A 16,094-nucleotide genomic window follows, 5' to 3' on the forward strand; every position below is an offset into this window, starting at 1 on the left:
TGCCGTGTGAGAGGTGCATTACCTTGCCTTTTACCTTGCTTCTTTCTCTCTAACTCTTCTTCGTCCAGCTTGCCTTGCCTCCTCTCTCTTTTTTTTATTTTCTCTCAAGAGGTGCTAATCTTGTTTTTGTTGACGGGGACCCTCTTGCTACTACTCTGGTCTTTAGCCTCTTCCTACTTCTTATTATCCTTCTTCTTCTTCTTCTTCTTCTTCTTCTTATCCTGTTCCATCACTTTGGTCTAGTGTGTTGCTGCTGTTGTATGTGTACATGTATGCGTGCGTGTGCCAAATACCAAGCAACATCCCGTACAATACAATACAATTCCAATACCACCGGCCACACTCTTCCTCGCACCCATCCATCCTTCCCACCACGGCCATCCCACCGAATCACGGAGCCCCATTGACCTCACCACCCACGAGCCCTTCATTTACACGGACAGTCTGAAGTACACGTCGGCCCAGGGTCATCTCTTTCACCTTACCTTATACCTACCTCCCATTTCCGCCGAATTTAATCCACCGACCCATTCACCCCTCCGGCTTATTCGTACCTTGTCGACCTGACATCAACTTCGAACCCATCTCCGATTCCACACCTTGATCTTCGTGCCCACCAACCCACCCCTCCGAAGGTCTTCTCTTGCTCCTACTTCTGCTTTTGCTCCTGCTCCTGCAATCGAACCAGCACCTCAACGGTCGACGAACACGATTTACGCCCGCCCCAATTCCTGGACCACGAGCGCGAACATCTTGGTTGGAGACTGCGACTGGACCAAATTCCTGCGCGATACACCTTGCCATGGCCAGCCTGTAACGGAGACAGACACCACACCCTCGACAACACTAGATTCACCAACCCTCAAGAAAACTGCCATTTCGAGCCTGCTAGTACAGGAGAAAACCACCCGACGGGAGCATTCACATAATTCCAGGTTGGCCTCTTCTGCCTGCCTCAACCTGCCCACAGCATCCTGCCGAGCAGCACACACATCTCTCGCTAGGAGGGAGGCTTCTACAAGTGAATCATATTCAGAACTCTGCCGCCTGCTTCAACCACAAATGTAGCAGCCCACGACCTTGGTTCTCCTTTGACTGACACCCCTCGACCCGCCTCTTCCTCTCCCACCCTCTTCCGATCTCCGTTTGACCTCTCGAAACCTCCTTCTTCCGCAGCTCGAAGCATCGCTCACGAGATTGTCGACCTCCGAACGACGAACCTCGAGCCCCCCCCCTTCGCGAGCCAACGATTAACTTCCCCCGCTCCGATGTGTTCGACTGCTGCACCTTTGCCCTTCTACAGCCTCCCTCTGTCTCCTGCACACCCCTCGTCGTGTAGACAGAGCTACTCTCAGCAAACCTCATTCACGGCCACTTACTCTCAAAAGGATTCCAGGTTCGATCTTGGGGCAGGAGCTTCTCTGTACCGGGGCGGGCTTCGCACGCCGCCAACCGACGCCATGAGTGCTACCTACCACGCCCCCTCACCTCGTCTCCTACGACAGCCATGTCCTTCCCTCATATCCCTCCTCAGTTGCTCAGGCAAGAGGACCCAAGGCTGTCATGGCCGAGGCTGCGAGAGCCCCTCAATATCCTAGGTATCAACAACCTGCCAACACATATTCCCAACCCCCACCACCGGTAACGAATCCGGCCTCGGGCACAAGCCAATATTCAACCACCTCTCGACACTCTACTCGCCCGTCAACACCGACTTCAGGTGCCATTGGCAAGCCAGATGGCACTTCATCACGGAAGGGCTCTTCAGCTCTCGTTCTTCACAGCCTGTCGATACCGAGCTGCATTAATCCCAAGGGCGGTAACCTGGCCGACTTTGCAGCACAGGTAAGCTGGACTTGGCCTGCCAAGAAAAGGAATAGTATTAGCTAACCTACCTCAGATTACATGCCTCTTTTGGTTCGAGTCTATGGACACCCTGCGAATCGCCGAGAACATTCGTTCCCGTCCATCGACCGCCACTGTACCTCGCCTTACCGAATATGCGACCCCCTTCCCCCAGTTCAAGAAGTGGGCCTACAGCGTGCTCTCAACGACCCAGGTCACCCAAAATGTGATTCTTTTGGCCCTGCTTTTCGTGTATCGATTGAAGACGACAAACCCTTCCGTCAAGGGTCGGTCCGGTAGTGAGTACCGTCTTTTGACGGTGGCTCTCATGCTGGGCAATAAGTGTGAGTAGGGTCTGCACTAGGGAGAGGGAGTGTTTTGCTGACAGCTCTTAGTTTTGGATGATAACACCTACACGAACAAAACCTGGGCTGAAGTCTCCGGCATCACCGTTCAAGAGATCCATGTCATGGAGGTCGAGTTTCTCAGCAACATGCGCTACAGCCTGCTGGCCACCAAAGAGGAGTGGGAGGAATGGCTCGTCAAGCTGTCTTGCTTCTCGGAATACTACGAGCGGGCCCAGAAGCAACCGACTTCACCGTTGAACAAGTCCTTCACCTCGCCGGTCCCTTCGCCCATCGCTGCCGCGCAGCCCGCAGTCTCGTTCCCACCCCTTACGCCTTCTGCCGCAAACGTCTACTCGCCGAGCACTAACGCGCAGAACAACACGCAGGCCTGGCCCTCGACATATCATCACAACCCACAGGTGTCACCCCTTTCTGGCAAGCACGTCTCGGGCATGAACGTGAATGCTCGTAAGAGAAGCTCAGAGGAAGATGTGGCGGAGCCCCCGGCGAAGCGACTCAGCAGGCAGCCCAATGCGATGCCCCCTGTCGTCAGACCTATGGCGGTCAACGAGCAGCCCATGCGTCTGCCCGTACCGAACCTGACGCTGAACACCAACCCCGCACCATCTCAGGCACAAATGTACCCGGCCACGACGACCTATCCGGCACAGCAACACGTCTCGTTGCCGCCCTTGAGTAACGGCGTTCGTGCCATGGCAACAGTGTTCAACCCTGCCACGACGGTCTCGATGCCGCAGCTGCCCATGCCAGCCACGACTTCGATGCCGCAAGCCTCCCTTACGCCCTCGAATGTTCCGATGCATCCCAATATGGGATACGGCACCCCGACAAAGAGACATAGCCCAGGAAGTCTCTCTGTGTATGCGTCTTCGCCTCTCGGGGAACAATTCCCGACATCTGTCATGCATACCCCGATTTCGCACACGCCCATGTCACACTCGCCGAGCGTCTATCTTCAACAACGTCCCAGCCCGTACAAGCCTATCCGTCACGTCAACACACTACTTTACCCTCCGCCATCGGCTTCTCTCAACGAGTATCACCTGCCTACGACGCAGATGCACTACCAGCCTCTCGGGCGGCGCAACGACCTGCGAACCGGTGTGGTTCCTGAGTTCATGCATGCACCCTACAGAATGAGCGCTCACATACCGCACATGCCCCATGGTCTGCCGCAAGGACCTTTCCCAAACTAGAGGCTTGAGAATCGAATGGACCAACTGCCACTACCAACATACACTCCCCTGAGACAACACTCGGAGGATAGATCTTTCAACTCATTTTTTTAAGCATTGCATTGTCCAAGGCGTCGGGTCAGGATCATTTTTTTTTACTTCATCAGCGGCCAAGGAGGATTGGGGAAACTTAGGGAACCTTGGTAAGGAAAGGGACGACTCTCATGGATCAACTGTGAAAATTGCATCAGGCGGAGTTGTCTTTTTCTCTCTCCCTACTTTTGGGCTTTCGGGGTAACGAGGACGTTAACAAGGCATGAAAGAGAAATGGTCTTTCAGGTTCGTGCATCATTTGCCAGATGATGCACCTCGCAGGCTCAGCTTCCCCCGCGAGCGGAAGCGGTTGATTTTTTGGGTTCTTCCGAAGAGGCAAAAGGGGCCTCTTTTCGGCGTAGATAGAAATCAAGCGTCAGCGATGACAGCTAGATCACGAAAGATCAAATGAATCAAATCCAAAAAAGTAAAAGTAAACAGTAACTTCTTGCTTTAACAGGCATGGCGGTGTAAACAAAGTGATGCTCATCTATATCTGATTGATACCTAGTGATGGCCATGAGCTTGTCCCTGGACTTGTGGGCGGATTAAGTTTGGAGGCATGAACCAATCAGAAAGGGACAGTGACATTTCAGTTTTTGGTGATGTTGGTTGGCTGAAAACCTCGGCACTGTGTTGAAATAGATGCATTGACACTTTTGCACGGTACGCTCTGATTCGTCAGGATGGTCTCCAAGGTAAGTGTTCCTCGAGGCTTGGGGAGAGGAGAGTCCAAGAGCAAGCCCATAGGCTCGAAAAGGGCTATTTGAAGTACTTTGATCAGGTTGCTAGAATTGGATATCTTCAATATTCGATGAACAGGACTTCAGTGAACCTCGCCTTTCTCACTCTTTTGCCCGAGTACCTGTGAATTGCTGTTGTAGGTACCTTGGGAGTCGTTCATACTTTGTTCTCAAAAGAGCGTCAGCGATACAAATCCTTCTGCGGATGGTCTATTCGTGAAATCAGGTAGCAAGGAAAAGTATGGCTGTGTGCTTCATCGGAGATAACTTTTTGGAACCAGCCCGGATTGCCAGAGGAGTATGAAGCCTCGCATGTTGAGAGAACATGGACACCCGTCAACCACCAGAACTCTGCCAGTGGATAATCAATCGGAGATGGATCCGGGGCTGGCAAGATATGGCACCATGCCTACCATTCGGGAGCTACGAAAATCTACCATCTGTTTCATCATTTGTGTTGAGGAGCACATTTCAGTCGAGGGAAACTGCCGACTTGTCAGTCGACACATCACCTCTCACGCATTCTTACCAGAGAACCCATTGAGAACGAGTTATAGACAGACAGTGTTAGTGAACGCTTGCTTGGCGACTTGAAGCACGCAACAGCAGCTCATTCCATAACACCCACTGCTAAAAGGCAAGATGACGTTCGGCACATCCAAAGGAATAAAGAGGTCGAAGAGCGCAGAGGACGCAAGAAGCGAGGTTAAAGATCTCGTCCCTATCCGCCGTCTGACATCTTCGAGCTTCGCCATGGTCCCACGCCTCGTGCCGGCGGATATTGATATGGCCGCGACATGGACGTCCGTAGAAGCCCCGCGAGGGACATTCACAGTAGACAAATCCAAATTCTACCACCCATCGGGACCCTTGGCCGACGACGTCTTTTGGATGCCGCTGTCCTCTAGCGACGTTGGCCACTGTTCTAGGGACGGATTTCGGATCGACAATGATTCTTGCTCTTCCAGGGTCCTATACCGCGCCAAGGAGAAGAAGCACCTATCCAAGGGCCTGCTCATGCACTGCGGCAGCCTCACAATCGACTACCACCTGTCCGAGTCTGTCAGTCGATGCTTTGTAGGCTTCGGGTCGAACGCCGAGCGTCGTCTCATCATGATGCTGAGGACGGACTGCCAGCGAGCTGCGGCCAAGATCACCGCTTGCATGGCCAGCTTGTTGCATAGCAAACTGCAGCGGGAGAGCAGCTTGCTGTGGCTGAAGCCGGGCGCGGTCGCCGATACGTTGGAGAAAGCCGCGGACTCGTTAATCGACCTTGCAGCGTTGGTCGACCGCTTCATCCAGACGATGAGGAAGCTCTATCAAGGCAATAATCGGGAGGGCAATATGCCTGTAACGTTCAAGAAGGCTCTGTTCCTACTTGGCCTAACCAAATGGCATCGCATCCACCGTGCTATCAACGCCATCCAGTGCCTCAAGAAGGCTTTTCGAATTGTTGCGGACACGGAAGGACATGCGAGCAGCAGCAGCAGCAGCAAGGCCCGTTGGTGTATTGCGGCCAACGTGTATGGCATGTTGGGTTGGAGACGAGCACCAGCTAGCCTCGCCCACCAACAAAAGGCGTTACCCAATGTATCGACGTTGCTGGAGATCCTTGGCGAGGTGGACTGGACCGACTTCCAAACGAGGGATGTAGAGGAAAGAATGGGACAAGCTGGCGTGACGGTCAGCATCACCAAAGAAAGCAGCTTCACTCCTGCAACGTTCCGAACTCTGATGCGGTTTCTGCAACACCGGTCGATGGAGTTATTGGAATACGATGACGAGTTTGGTGACGCGGATGTTGGAGGGCCACAGCAGGAGCCACGAAGCTGGACGGGGGAAATTCTGCCCGCTCACTTCCAGATGTTGAAGGCCATGCCGTGGGTGAGGCATTGTTGGGCTGCAGACAGCACTTCCTTGACGGTGTTGGCACTGCCAACGTTGGAGGTGTAGGGAGGTTTCGAGATCCGTCAGATGAGGCTGATCTGAAAACGAGGTGAAGTTGCGCCAAGACATGGGCCGAATAATTGTGGTAATTCAGGGCTATTTTGTCGTGCTGGGTGATGTTTCAACATATCAGGCTGAGACGTTGGTTCGGTAGGGCCAATAAGCTGGGACGATAACGTATTAGACGGGTTGTTGGCTACACCGAGACGGTTGCCGTGGTGGTTGATCAACATTAATTCGCCGCTGGAGCTGTCAGGTCACCAATTGTGTCTCAGAAGCATGAAGGCCAGTGTGAACGATCAGGTAGAGAGACATGACGGCAAGTAAGCCCGTCTTGGTCATTGGTCATTTTGATAACCGGTTTGCAGGTGATTATTGTAGAGGCAGAGAGTTTGGGGCGAGATGGGACGAAAACCATGCGACGGTTGACTGGACGACGGGGAGAGTGTGTGCCCGCGTGAGTGACAGCGGGAGTTTGCTGTTCTTTGCAAGGTTTGTCTTGTTTCGATGTCAGATTTCCTTCTTTCCTGACGCAGGGACGAGCAACGCGTCGCAAACCCGACTCAATGTCTTTGTTTGACGATGGCGGAATTTGGAAATGGATACGAAGCAATCAAGGCCAGACGAATGCACAGAATGCGCCTCGTCTCAGAAAGAAGAGGCATTGAATTGAGGAGATGCGACTATGAAAGGGAGGAATTACATAAGCACTCTGCGCAGTACGTGTACGTAGCATGAAGGCTCTACTACGTATGTAAAAAGTGGCTGGGCAACTGGCACCAACGGGGATCTCACCTACTCACACTTCTTGCCAGACGGGGCGACGGGGCCTCGTGTTCGAGCTAGCGGGGAAGAATGGACTTCGCTTCAATGGAGTGGGCAGGGGCGATGCTGCTAAATTGGGATAATTTGCCGAGAATATACACTTCATCGCTCCAAGGGGGGCAAGGAAGGACACGAGATAGCCAGTAAGAGACCGGGAAGAATGGCATTCTGTTGTATTTAATTGGGGAACATCGAAAGCCACCAGCCACCTTTTGACCTGCAAAGATTGCCATTCGCCCCACTCCGTCCCGTTCCTGGACCGGGAAGGCGCCTCTTACGAGAGAACGTTCTACCTTCTCAATGGTCAGTGGACAGTGGTCACTGCCAACTGGTCCCCTTGACCCTGCTCCTTCCAGCTGTGCTTCCTTCCTTGCTATGCTACCCGCCTTGCCCGCTTGCCCGCCCCTTCCTGGCACTTTGGCACTTTGAATCCTGCACTTGCCGCGCTTGTTCTGCACCTGCAGGGCCTCAGAGTGTCCAAAGTGGGCTTCTTTCCTCCCTTTTCCACAGCAACGCTGCTCCAACGTTCCCCCCGTTCAGCTTCAGCTTGTCGTCGGACAGCAACCGTTCACTGTCACTCGCTCCCCAACCACCAGCCCGTTCATCAGAATCAGGTTCTTGTCCAGTCATTCGTTGTCGCACCCTCGTTCCGTTCCATCTTCACCGTTAGGTTGTCGTCGCTGCCTCCGTAATATCGTCATCGTCGTCGACAAGAACCACCTCCAAGGGAAAAAAACCCTCTCCATCGCTCTTGAACTCGGACTCCAGATTATTGCCATCTCCCGTCACGGACCCCCGACGCCTCATCGCCACGAGAAACCCGCCCGCCCTCCATCCGAGTGACCTCCCTTGACGTCCATCGAAACATCCATTCCTCGTCCATTCGCACCATCGTCCCCTTCGTTCGCGACGATACGACCGGGCTTCGCCGGACCTCTCGCTCACTCTTGACGAAACATTATCCATATCACGTCGAATCCCTCGCTTGGTCTCGACTTCGTCCATCGCTCGAGTATCCTTTCGCCGTTACCCCTGTCGAGAACTTCATCCGACCCTTCGACGGAATCTTCCAAACGCATACCGCGCACGCCGTTCCAACGATTCCACGCTGCCATTCCGCCATCTGCTCTTCCGAAAGACTCATCGCCGTAGGTCGGCCGTAGCCCATCATGTCAGGCTTCGGCGACTTCACCAACATCTGCCACATGGCGCCGCTGCCATTGTGCGCATCCATCGGCCCCATCACGGAGGTGACGAGCGGCGTTGGTATTGAGCCCGACTGCTATGCGCGTAACATCGAGCTGGCAAACACCATCATTTTCGAGGGTGCTGCCAGCGCTATGCACATTGTGTCTTTGCTCATGACCGTCGTCATGATTTTGCACATTCGTGGCAAGTTCACTGCTGTCGGTACGTCAGCCTTGACGACCCCTCGTTCTTGACACGGAAATACTGACGAAATATGATTAGGCCGCAAGGAAATCCTCATGTTCTTCTACATCTACATGCTTCTGAGTTTCATCTCACTTTGCGTCGACGCAGGTGTCGTCCCCCCTGGATCCGCCCCCTACCCGTACTTCGTGTCAGTCCAAAACGGCTTGTCATCAGCTTTGATTACTTGCTTGTTGATCAACGGCTTTGTCGGCTTCCAGTTGTATGAGGATGGCACTTTTCTCTCCGTCTGGCTGCTGCGCGTCTGCTCTCTGGTGGCCTTTGCCATATGCTTCCTTGTCTCCCTCGCGACCTTCAAATCATGGGCTGGCCTGGGACCCACCAACACCGTCGGCCTGTTTGTCGTCCTGTACTTGCTCAACGCTATCGAGCTCTTCGTCTACGTTGCCCTGCAAATCCTCCTTGTCGTCAGGACTCTCCAGGACCGCTGGCCGCTTGGCGACATTGCCTTTGGCATCTTCTTCTTCGTCGTTGGCCAAGTGATCCTGTACGCCGTGAGCACCCAGATTTGTACCGCCGTCAGCCACTACCTCGACGGTCTGTTCTTCGCCACCATTTGCAACCTGCTGGGTGTCATGATGGTGTACAAGGTATGTGAACTTGGAAATCTTGAAATGACAACATGTACTGATCCGCTACTGCAGTACTGGGATTCCATCACCCGCGAGGATCTCGAGTTCTCAGTTGGAACTAGGATGAACAACTGGGAGGTCAAGGAGCTGTTGCCAGAGGAGGATCGTCGAGCGACTGTTTATGACAACGACCCCTACAACCACGCCGGTGGCTACGATCACTCCTACTCCCCCTCTCCAGCACCGGCGCGCTACTCCGCAAGATACTGAAGCGGCATCAAGTTTGGCGGCGAGGAGGTGCATGACAACGCCTAGACATTGAATGGGCGTTTTCCACGGCGAAATTTCATGACAGGAGTCCGGATCTTGCCGATCTGCAGCGAATATTTTTCGGACATCTGTGTTACTTTGGGGATGACGACGACTTGGGCATTGAATCACAACGGCGTTTGGGGGGAAAAACTGTCTTTACAGGTCGGGCTGCATCCCGAGACACGGCCGACTTTGAGTTTTTGGGCTGAGGCGGGCGGCCGAGGCGGGGCCGGCTGAGGGATCAACCAGAACCACCAACAGCGAATAGGTTAATAACGTTAGCACGTATAGGTATCGATGCCTACGGGTGTCAGTAGTACATAGTTTAATTCAATCAAGATAGAGCAATCTCAGCGCGCCTGATAAGAGATTACGATTCGTCACCCAGGGGAGCCGAACAAGGAGAGGGGTCCGAAGGGAATGCAAGCCGCGTGGTCGTTCACCGGGGGGCCAGTATAAGCGCAAGATGACACAGATGAAGTCTTGTCCCGGTGAGCGTGTCATTCTGCCTAGCTCGTTCCGAGTTTGTACGGATATATAAGTCGAGGCAGCGATGTCTTGGCATGTGTAGACACTATGTGACTCTGCAATAAGGGTATATGTGGTAGTTTGACTCGAACGCAATATAGAGTTTGACCTGCCATACACGTTATAGTGAAAGGAAAGGGGGTCAAATTTGGCATGAGCTTAGATCAAGCTCTGAAAAAAAAGACTTCAATGATCAATTCAGGTAAAGCAGAAGAGATGGCCTGCCGTTGGTGGGCTAATTAGATGTGTAGTCCGCGAGCCCCCGGGCAAACCTTGAGGGAACAAGCGAGCAATGTCCGCAAGATAAAGTCGCATCCACTGCCCGAGCAGCGTGAGAGGCTCGGGCTTCAAGCCCCTGGGGGAAATAGGCATAGATACCGATACACGGAGACACAAGCGTTGACAAGTTTGATTGAAAAAGTTACAAAAAAGAAGGTTTTTAACGATCTGCGTCCGTGTCTCCAAGGTAGGATTTGGATTGGAAGGGGTGGGAAGTGGAGGTGGAGTCCAGTCTGAGATGCACGGAGACCGGAACACGGAAACGAGGCCGAGTGAAGTTTTAGCTAATGTACCTAATGTAAGGTTAGGTGAGAAAGATATCCATACTGGCACACCGGATATATGTCGTACAGATGGCCACAAAACACAGCACATGACTCTGCCAATCCGTCGTCAGGAGCCCAGACCTCATCGCATTGGTTCAGAAGAAAGGCGGTTAAACGGCTGAGGAGGTAAGCTGGAACTTGGAGGTTTTGATATTGGAGGAGGGGACGAGGTAAGAAGTGGAGGGGGACCCAGGCACCCAGGTCCAGGTGCCTTATCGGGTACATCGGATCTGTTATCGGCGTGCGCTAGCCCGAAGCTAAGGGGCTTTCCTGAGTTTCCTCGCACTTGCGTCCAATCACGTGTTCTGGGTGCGACAATGTAAAATAAGGTCGAATACCTAGGTAATTAGATTCCAATTGTCATGAGACATGTTTTCTTAGAGTAATCCAAATCAATACTATCAGCACAATTGAGGGAATGGAATTGTTATCCGTAGGATGGATGAGGTACCTTACTCTACATCTCCATACCTAAGTCAGGTACCTTGAGCATCCTGCCGATTGCGCAATACCTAGATGGCCGGATTTTCAATGTCGAACAATATTTGCCAGGGAGGCACGAGGGACTGGGGAAAATACTTGGAAAAAGGTACATGCACGATGCATGGGCCAACACAGCACTTCCATTTACTTACGTTACCCAAGGTACTTCATAGCGCTACCTTAAGTGCTTAAGTACTCCATACTAGGTAAGTGACAAGGTCTTCGTATCAGTTTAGGTTACCTCAACTATTGATACCATCTAGCAGGGTATTGCACCCGAAGATAGAACAAGGGAAGGACGCAATGAATGTCGATTGGCTTCCTCTTCAATATTGTGCGTGTGCCGGTGGGGCAACTGCCAGCCCGTTCCTGCCCTTTTGCCAACATTAAGGCAAGTGTGGACGTTCATACCTTTCTAAAAGTAAGTAGTGCCTGAGCTGGCCTACTACTTGGGTACCTTATGCACCTGGTCTGGAGGTACGGATTTTGTATGGATTCTATCCTTACTCCGTACATCGGCATTGATTACCTACCTTTTGTGACGCTGGCCATGTGGCTGAATACCTTACCTAGGTAGCCAAAGTACTTAGGTGTGATACACGATAGGAATAGGTGCCTCAGGGACTGCATAGTAGAAAGGTAGGGGAAGCAAGCAAATTGTTGCTGCTTTTCCTAGCTCATGGTCCAATGTGTATCTACCTACCTTATGCCATTGTCCATTGTCCCGGCGTTTTCTTTCACTTTGTTGAATTTTTCCTTCTCCCTCACACAAGGCCCCCTTTCACCCCCCCCGGGCACATCTTTCTAGGTTCTAATCAAGGCCACCACGCCTTCGATCTGATTCAAACCCGGGTCCAGTTTGCTTGGCTTTCCCCTCCCCAGACAAAACATTTTCCGCAACCGACTCAGTCCACCAGGAGATTCTCGATAATCGGACAGCTCGTAACAGCCGATGACCGACCAACTCGCAACTTCTCAAAGATCCGGTCTGCTGTCTGAGGTGCCCCATCATCATTCGCACAATAAGGTACCTCACACATCCACCTCCCACCGGTCCAACTCCCTATCTATTCGTACTCTGTACATAGTACTCGAGTATCTGCCCCCTCCCCCATCCCTTCCGTTGCGTCGGCACAGGGGAGTAAGCGTCTAATTTCTTGCGCGAGATCACGTGCAAACACGCGATACTCATTACCTGACGACTAATCAATTGCCTTCCAACAGCGTCAGAGGTGCAGGTCGGTGCAGTCGACTATCTTACTCGCCTAGGTTTTCTCCCAAGGAACCATCCAATCTCATTCGCACCCGCATCGCATCACGTATTTCTGTCCGCCTCTACGACAGCAAATCATCACTGGGCAGCAACCCCGGACCTTTTCTGCCCTGGAGAATCCGGTCCATCACTTCCCGGACTGTCTCGCTCACCTATCTACGCCATCGACAGTACCTATTGTCATTTTCCGACCGTGTGCTTGAAGGTATCCGCCTATCGCCAAATTCCATCGGGCCTATAATCCGCCTATCCTCAACGACATCGACGCACCTCAGCCAACTAAGTGCATTAGTCGATTTCTCGTCCCATGCTCACCCGCGCTACTTTTCTATTGCTCGGAACGTCGATTTCGATACGGCCACCTAGGGACTGTCGTACAGTACACTAGCAGTCACCGTCCTGCAATTCTGCGTCGCTTGACGTCTCACTCACCCACATCCCGCTGCCCGTTGCAGTCAAGTTCCTATCCGTATCTTTTGACGCTATCGCCTCATCTCCCGTCTTTACCATCACTCTCACTTTCAACCAACTTCCAACCGCCCGTCGCCTTACGTTTTCATCCCCCGTCGGCTATTTCCTTCCGACCCTTTACGTGGATTACAGTTCCCGCTACGGATACCTACCTAACCTACCTTACCTTTCTTGACCATCCCCGGTCTGACTTTCATAACCCCTCTCCTGTTGCATCGCATCCCACACAGGCACACAAATCTTGACAGCACCTCACCTCACAGGCTCACAGGCCATAGCGCCGGCATAACACACCCAAGGTCGCCGCGGATTGATCGACGCTCGCGACATCTTCGGCTTATCCACACATTTCACACCCCTGGTCGGACTGTCGCCGCATTTCATTTCCATTCAAGATTCTCCATCTCCTTCAATGCGAAACCCCAGTCTTGTTTGGAACGGCCGCACCCTCGTGCTCAAGTAATCTCGATTTTCTGCCCGACCGATCTCGAGAGCTCGCGCCCCGTGTCTCCAACTTTGGATGAACCGCACTGCTGCGTTTATCGACGCATTTCACTCACACGTCCCCTCAAAACCCGCCCATTTCATCTGCTCACCATCACCACCACCGCTACCCTGCCAATTGGGGCACATTCACCATGCCGTTCGATCCTGGAGATGACAGGAGGCCTGTCACTCAGGATGAGGAGCAATACTGGCAGTCTATGCGCCAGCTGCAAGAACAAGACGACGAAAACCTCGATAAAAACTATCTCGACAATGCCAAGTACTACATGGCACGCCTAACCGAGCTCAACTTGGAGAAAAATGAGCTCGAGCGACGTGCCCTCGAAGTTCACCGCGCCATCACACGGGAACATAAGCACCTTGAAGAGCTCAACGAGAGGTTCCAAAACACAAGGAAGGATATGAAAATTCAGCGCGAACATCACCAGAGGCAGTTGGCTGTCTGGTTTGACGAACAACGCCGGAAAGAGAATGATGAACGTGTTAGCATTGCAGCTGCAGCCCTCGCCGGCGCCGCCCCGCGCCGCGATTCGGGGCATATTGAAGCGTCACATCTAAGCAAGGTCGCCAGTGCCGGACTCAATGGCATGAACACTAACGGTGAGCATCGAAATGGCGCCGCCGTAACGATCCCCAGTCATGTCAGACCTAATCAACCTCCTTTGACCATGATCATTGACGCATCGGGTCGTACTGTTGGACCGGTGAACCGCCTCGTATCGAGCAACAGAATCGTCATATATCTGTCCAGCTTGCCTCAAAAACGACCTGTCCAGCTCCGCGATGGCATCACATTCAGCCCGGACGATATGAAGGCCTTTGGAGAGGCGGAAGACAAGTGGAAAGGCGCCATCATCCAAGCCACAGGTCTCGTCCGGAAACAATCGCAGCAGTGCGCTCAATGTGCTAGCGGCAGAGGCCCCTTTGTGCAATGCATTGGCCTCGACATGCCTGAATTTCAAGCATGTGGTAACTGCGTTTGGCAGAGCACAAACTGTTGCGACGTCCCGTCCTCAATAAGTCAAACGCCGCCCACGAGAGGATTCAAGGCACTCAACGCCCAAGATGTATATAACGAACGAGCCGCCAACGGCAGCTTCACCAACGGCACTGCGACTCCCGTCGGCCAGAGCCGACCTGGCTCCCGAGATAAGAGCTTTGCGGAGGGCTCAACAGCTACTGACGAGACAGAGGAGGACATGACTCCAATCACCAAAGCGAACCTCTTGTTGAAGCATGACGGGAAAGTCTTTACGCATCCCGAGTGCATGGCCGGCGTACCCGTCAACAAGATTGATCGCACGCACGAGTACTGGGACCCAGCCTGGCCGGATATCGTGCCCACGATTGAGCCGACATTGCAGTCATGGAGAGACAAGCTACAAACTGCTCTAGAAAAGGGGCAGACCAGCATGAAGTTCCAATTGGGAAGACAGGTAAACCGAGGAGAAACTATTTTGAAGTTTTTAAGCGACGCCGACTTTTGCCCGTATCAGCTGGTGGGGAAGAAGTACATGATGACCCGACTCGTTTCCTACGACACCATTTTCCGTCTCGCCGACACTCTGCGAACTCTGGAAGGCTTCAAGACTCTTGACATCACCCCTCTAGAGTGGCTACGTCAACGCCTGCAGGAAATCATCATTTTGGACGGACCGGAATTCAATCTGGCCAAGACGATTCATGACTTTTACCACGATTCAAAATACGTGGCTCTGAGACTCGCCAACGGCAAAAAGAGCATTGGAAGACCTTCAGGCATGAAGATGGCGCCAAAAGACTCGCCCAACTCGGCCAGAGGCACCCCAAACAACAAAAAGCGCAAGCTCTTCATCAACGAAGAATATCCCCTCGCATCCCAGCGTCCGCTTGCCCCAACACCGACACCTCAATTCCAGTCCCAGCCTCAAGTCCATCAGGTGCAGCCTCAGATGCAGCCCCAGGTACAGCCTCAGGTTCATCCACCGGTCCAGCCTCAACCTCAGTCACAGCCTCAGCCTCAGCCACAAAGCCAAATGCCACCGAGCCAACTTCAATCTCGAAAAAGCGAGACACCTTTGAGTGCACCACCGACGCCTGAACTTGCCAGGCAATCCAAGAAGCTTAGGACGGCAAGGGTTCCTGGAAAGCTCAAAGACGAAGATCTACACTACGACGGCTTCACCGACGTTGATGACTATAGTGGCGATCATATCGGCCAGCATGATTGGGCATTGAACCGGATCAAGTCCCGACTGAACAGCGTTAGCACCGGTGTGACACAGTACTGGCACTGGATTCCAGACAACGGCGAGCAGATCTTTGAGCACCAAGTGCTGGCAGAAAGCGACACTTTGACCTGGGGCATTTACGCCAAGCCGGTAAATTTCCACTTGGAGTTGGAACACATCCAGGAGATGAAATGGGCCACCGACACTTCCAAGGTCATTGTGGTTTGCAAGGACGGTGTCGTGGTTTCGCCTGATGGCAAGCCTAGAGGCGACCTCTTGGCTGAGTTTAAGAGGGACCGTACCAAGAGGCGTTTCCTGGTCTTTTGCCGCAAGAAGGGGGTGGATTTGATCAAGGTTGAGGCGTGAGTATTTTACATATTGACCAGAACAAGGAAAGGCAGCTAACACAATGCCACAGGGACGTCATACAAAAAGCATGGGACGAATACGAATCGCCAGATGTCCCGGCAATGCCTGATTCGGAGATTGAGTAGGACAACGACGAGGGATTCTCGGTGCCTGTGAAAGCACAAACAGAAGAAAGGAATTGGAGGTCTTTCACGTTATAAAGAAGGAGAATGGCGGAGATACCCCTGGTTTCTGATTTCATTGGGTGTCTTTTCCTGCGGCTTCAGTGGAACTTAGGCCTGCAATGGCGTTGGGCTACGTACCATGGGAACCATTT

At 52.8% G+C, this 16,094-nt stretch overlaps 4 protein-coding genes across 4 annotated transcripts; all 4 read left to right on the forward strand.

The window, feature by feature from the left end:
• Positions 1-1,460: 1,460 nt before the first annotated feature.
• Positions 1,461-3,409, forward strand: N0V96_012005 (uncharacterized protein; the record flags this gene model as incomplete). The annotated part of the gene is made up of 4 exons (XM_065759470.1): positions 1,461-1,464; positions 1,721-1,845; positions 1,901-2,189; positions 2,241-3,409. 4 exons carry the CDS (start codon positions 1,461-1,463, stop codon positions 3,407-3,409), a joined length of 1,587 nt encoding a protein of 528 aa, XP_065611924.1.
• A 1,457-nt stretch (positions 3,410-4,866) lies between these two features.
• N0V96_012006 (uncharacterized protein) lies at positions 4,867-6,177 on the forward strand (the record flags this gene model as incomplete). The annotated part of the gene is made up of 1 exon (XM_053197122.2): positions 4,867-6,177. One exon carries the CDS (start codon positions 4,867-4,869, stop codon positions 6,175-6,177), a length of 1,311 nt encoding a protein of 436 aa, XP_053045429.2.
• Positions 6,178-8,201: 2,024 nt separating this feature from the next.
• Positions 8,202-9,290, forward strand: CHS7 (Chitin synthase, class 7; the record flags this gene model as incomplete). Its single annotated transcript, XM_053197123.2, has 3 exons — positions 8,202-8,406; positions 8,467-9,038; positions 9,093-9,290. 3 exons carry the CDS (start codon positions 8,202-8,204, stop codon positions 9,288-9,290), a joined length of 975 nt encoding a protein of 324 aa, XP_053045430.2.
• Positions 9,291-13,330: 4,040 nt separating this feature from the next.
• Positions 13,331-15,775, forward strand: N0V96_012008 (uncharacterized protein; the record flags this gene model as incomplete). The annotated part of the gene is made up of 1 exon (XM_053197124.2): positions 13,331-15,775. One exon carries the CDS (start codon positions 13,331-13,333, stop codon positions 15,773-15,775), a length of 2,445 nt encoding a protein of 814 aa, XP_053045431.2.
• Positions 15,776-16,094: the final 319 nt, after the last annotated feature.

The sequence above is a fragment of the Colletotrichum fioriniae genome (genome assembly GCF_027942845.1).
Source record: "Colletotrichum fioriniae strain IMI 355084 chromosome Unknown scaffold_20, whole genome shotgun sequence".
NCBI lineage: Eukaryota > Fungi > Ascomycota > Sordariomycetes > Glomerellales > Glomerellaceae > Colletotrichum > Colletotrichum fioriniae.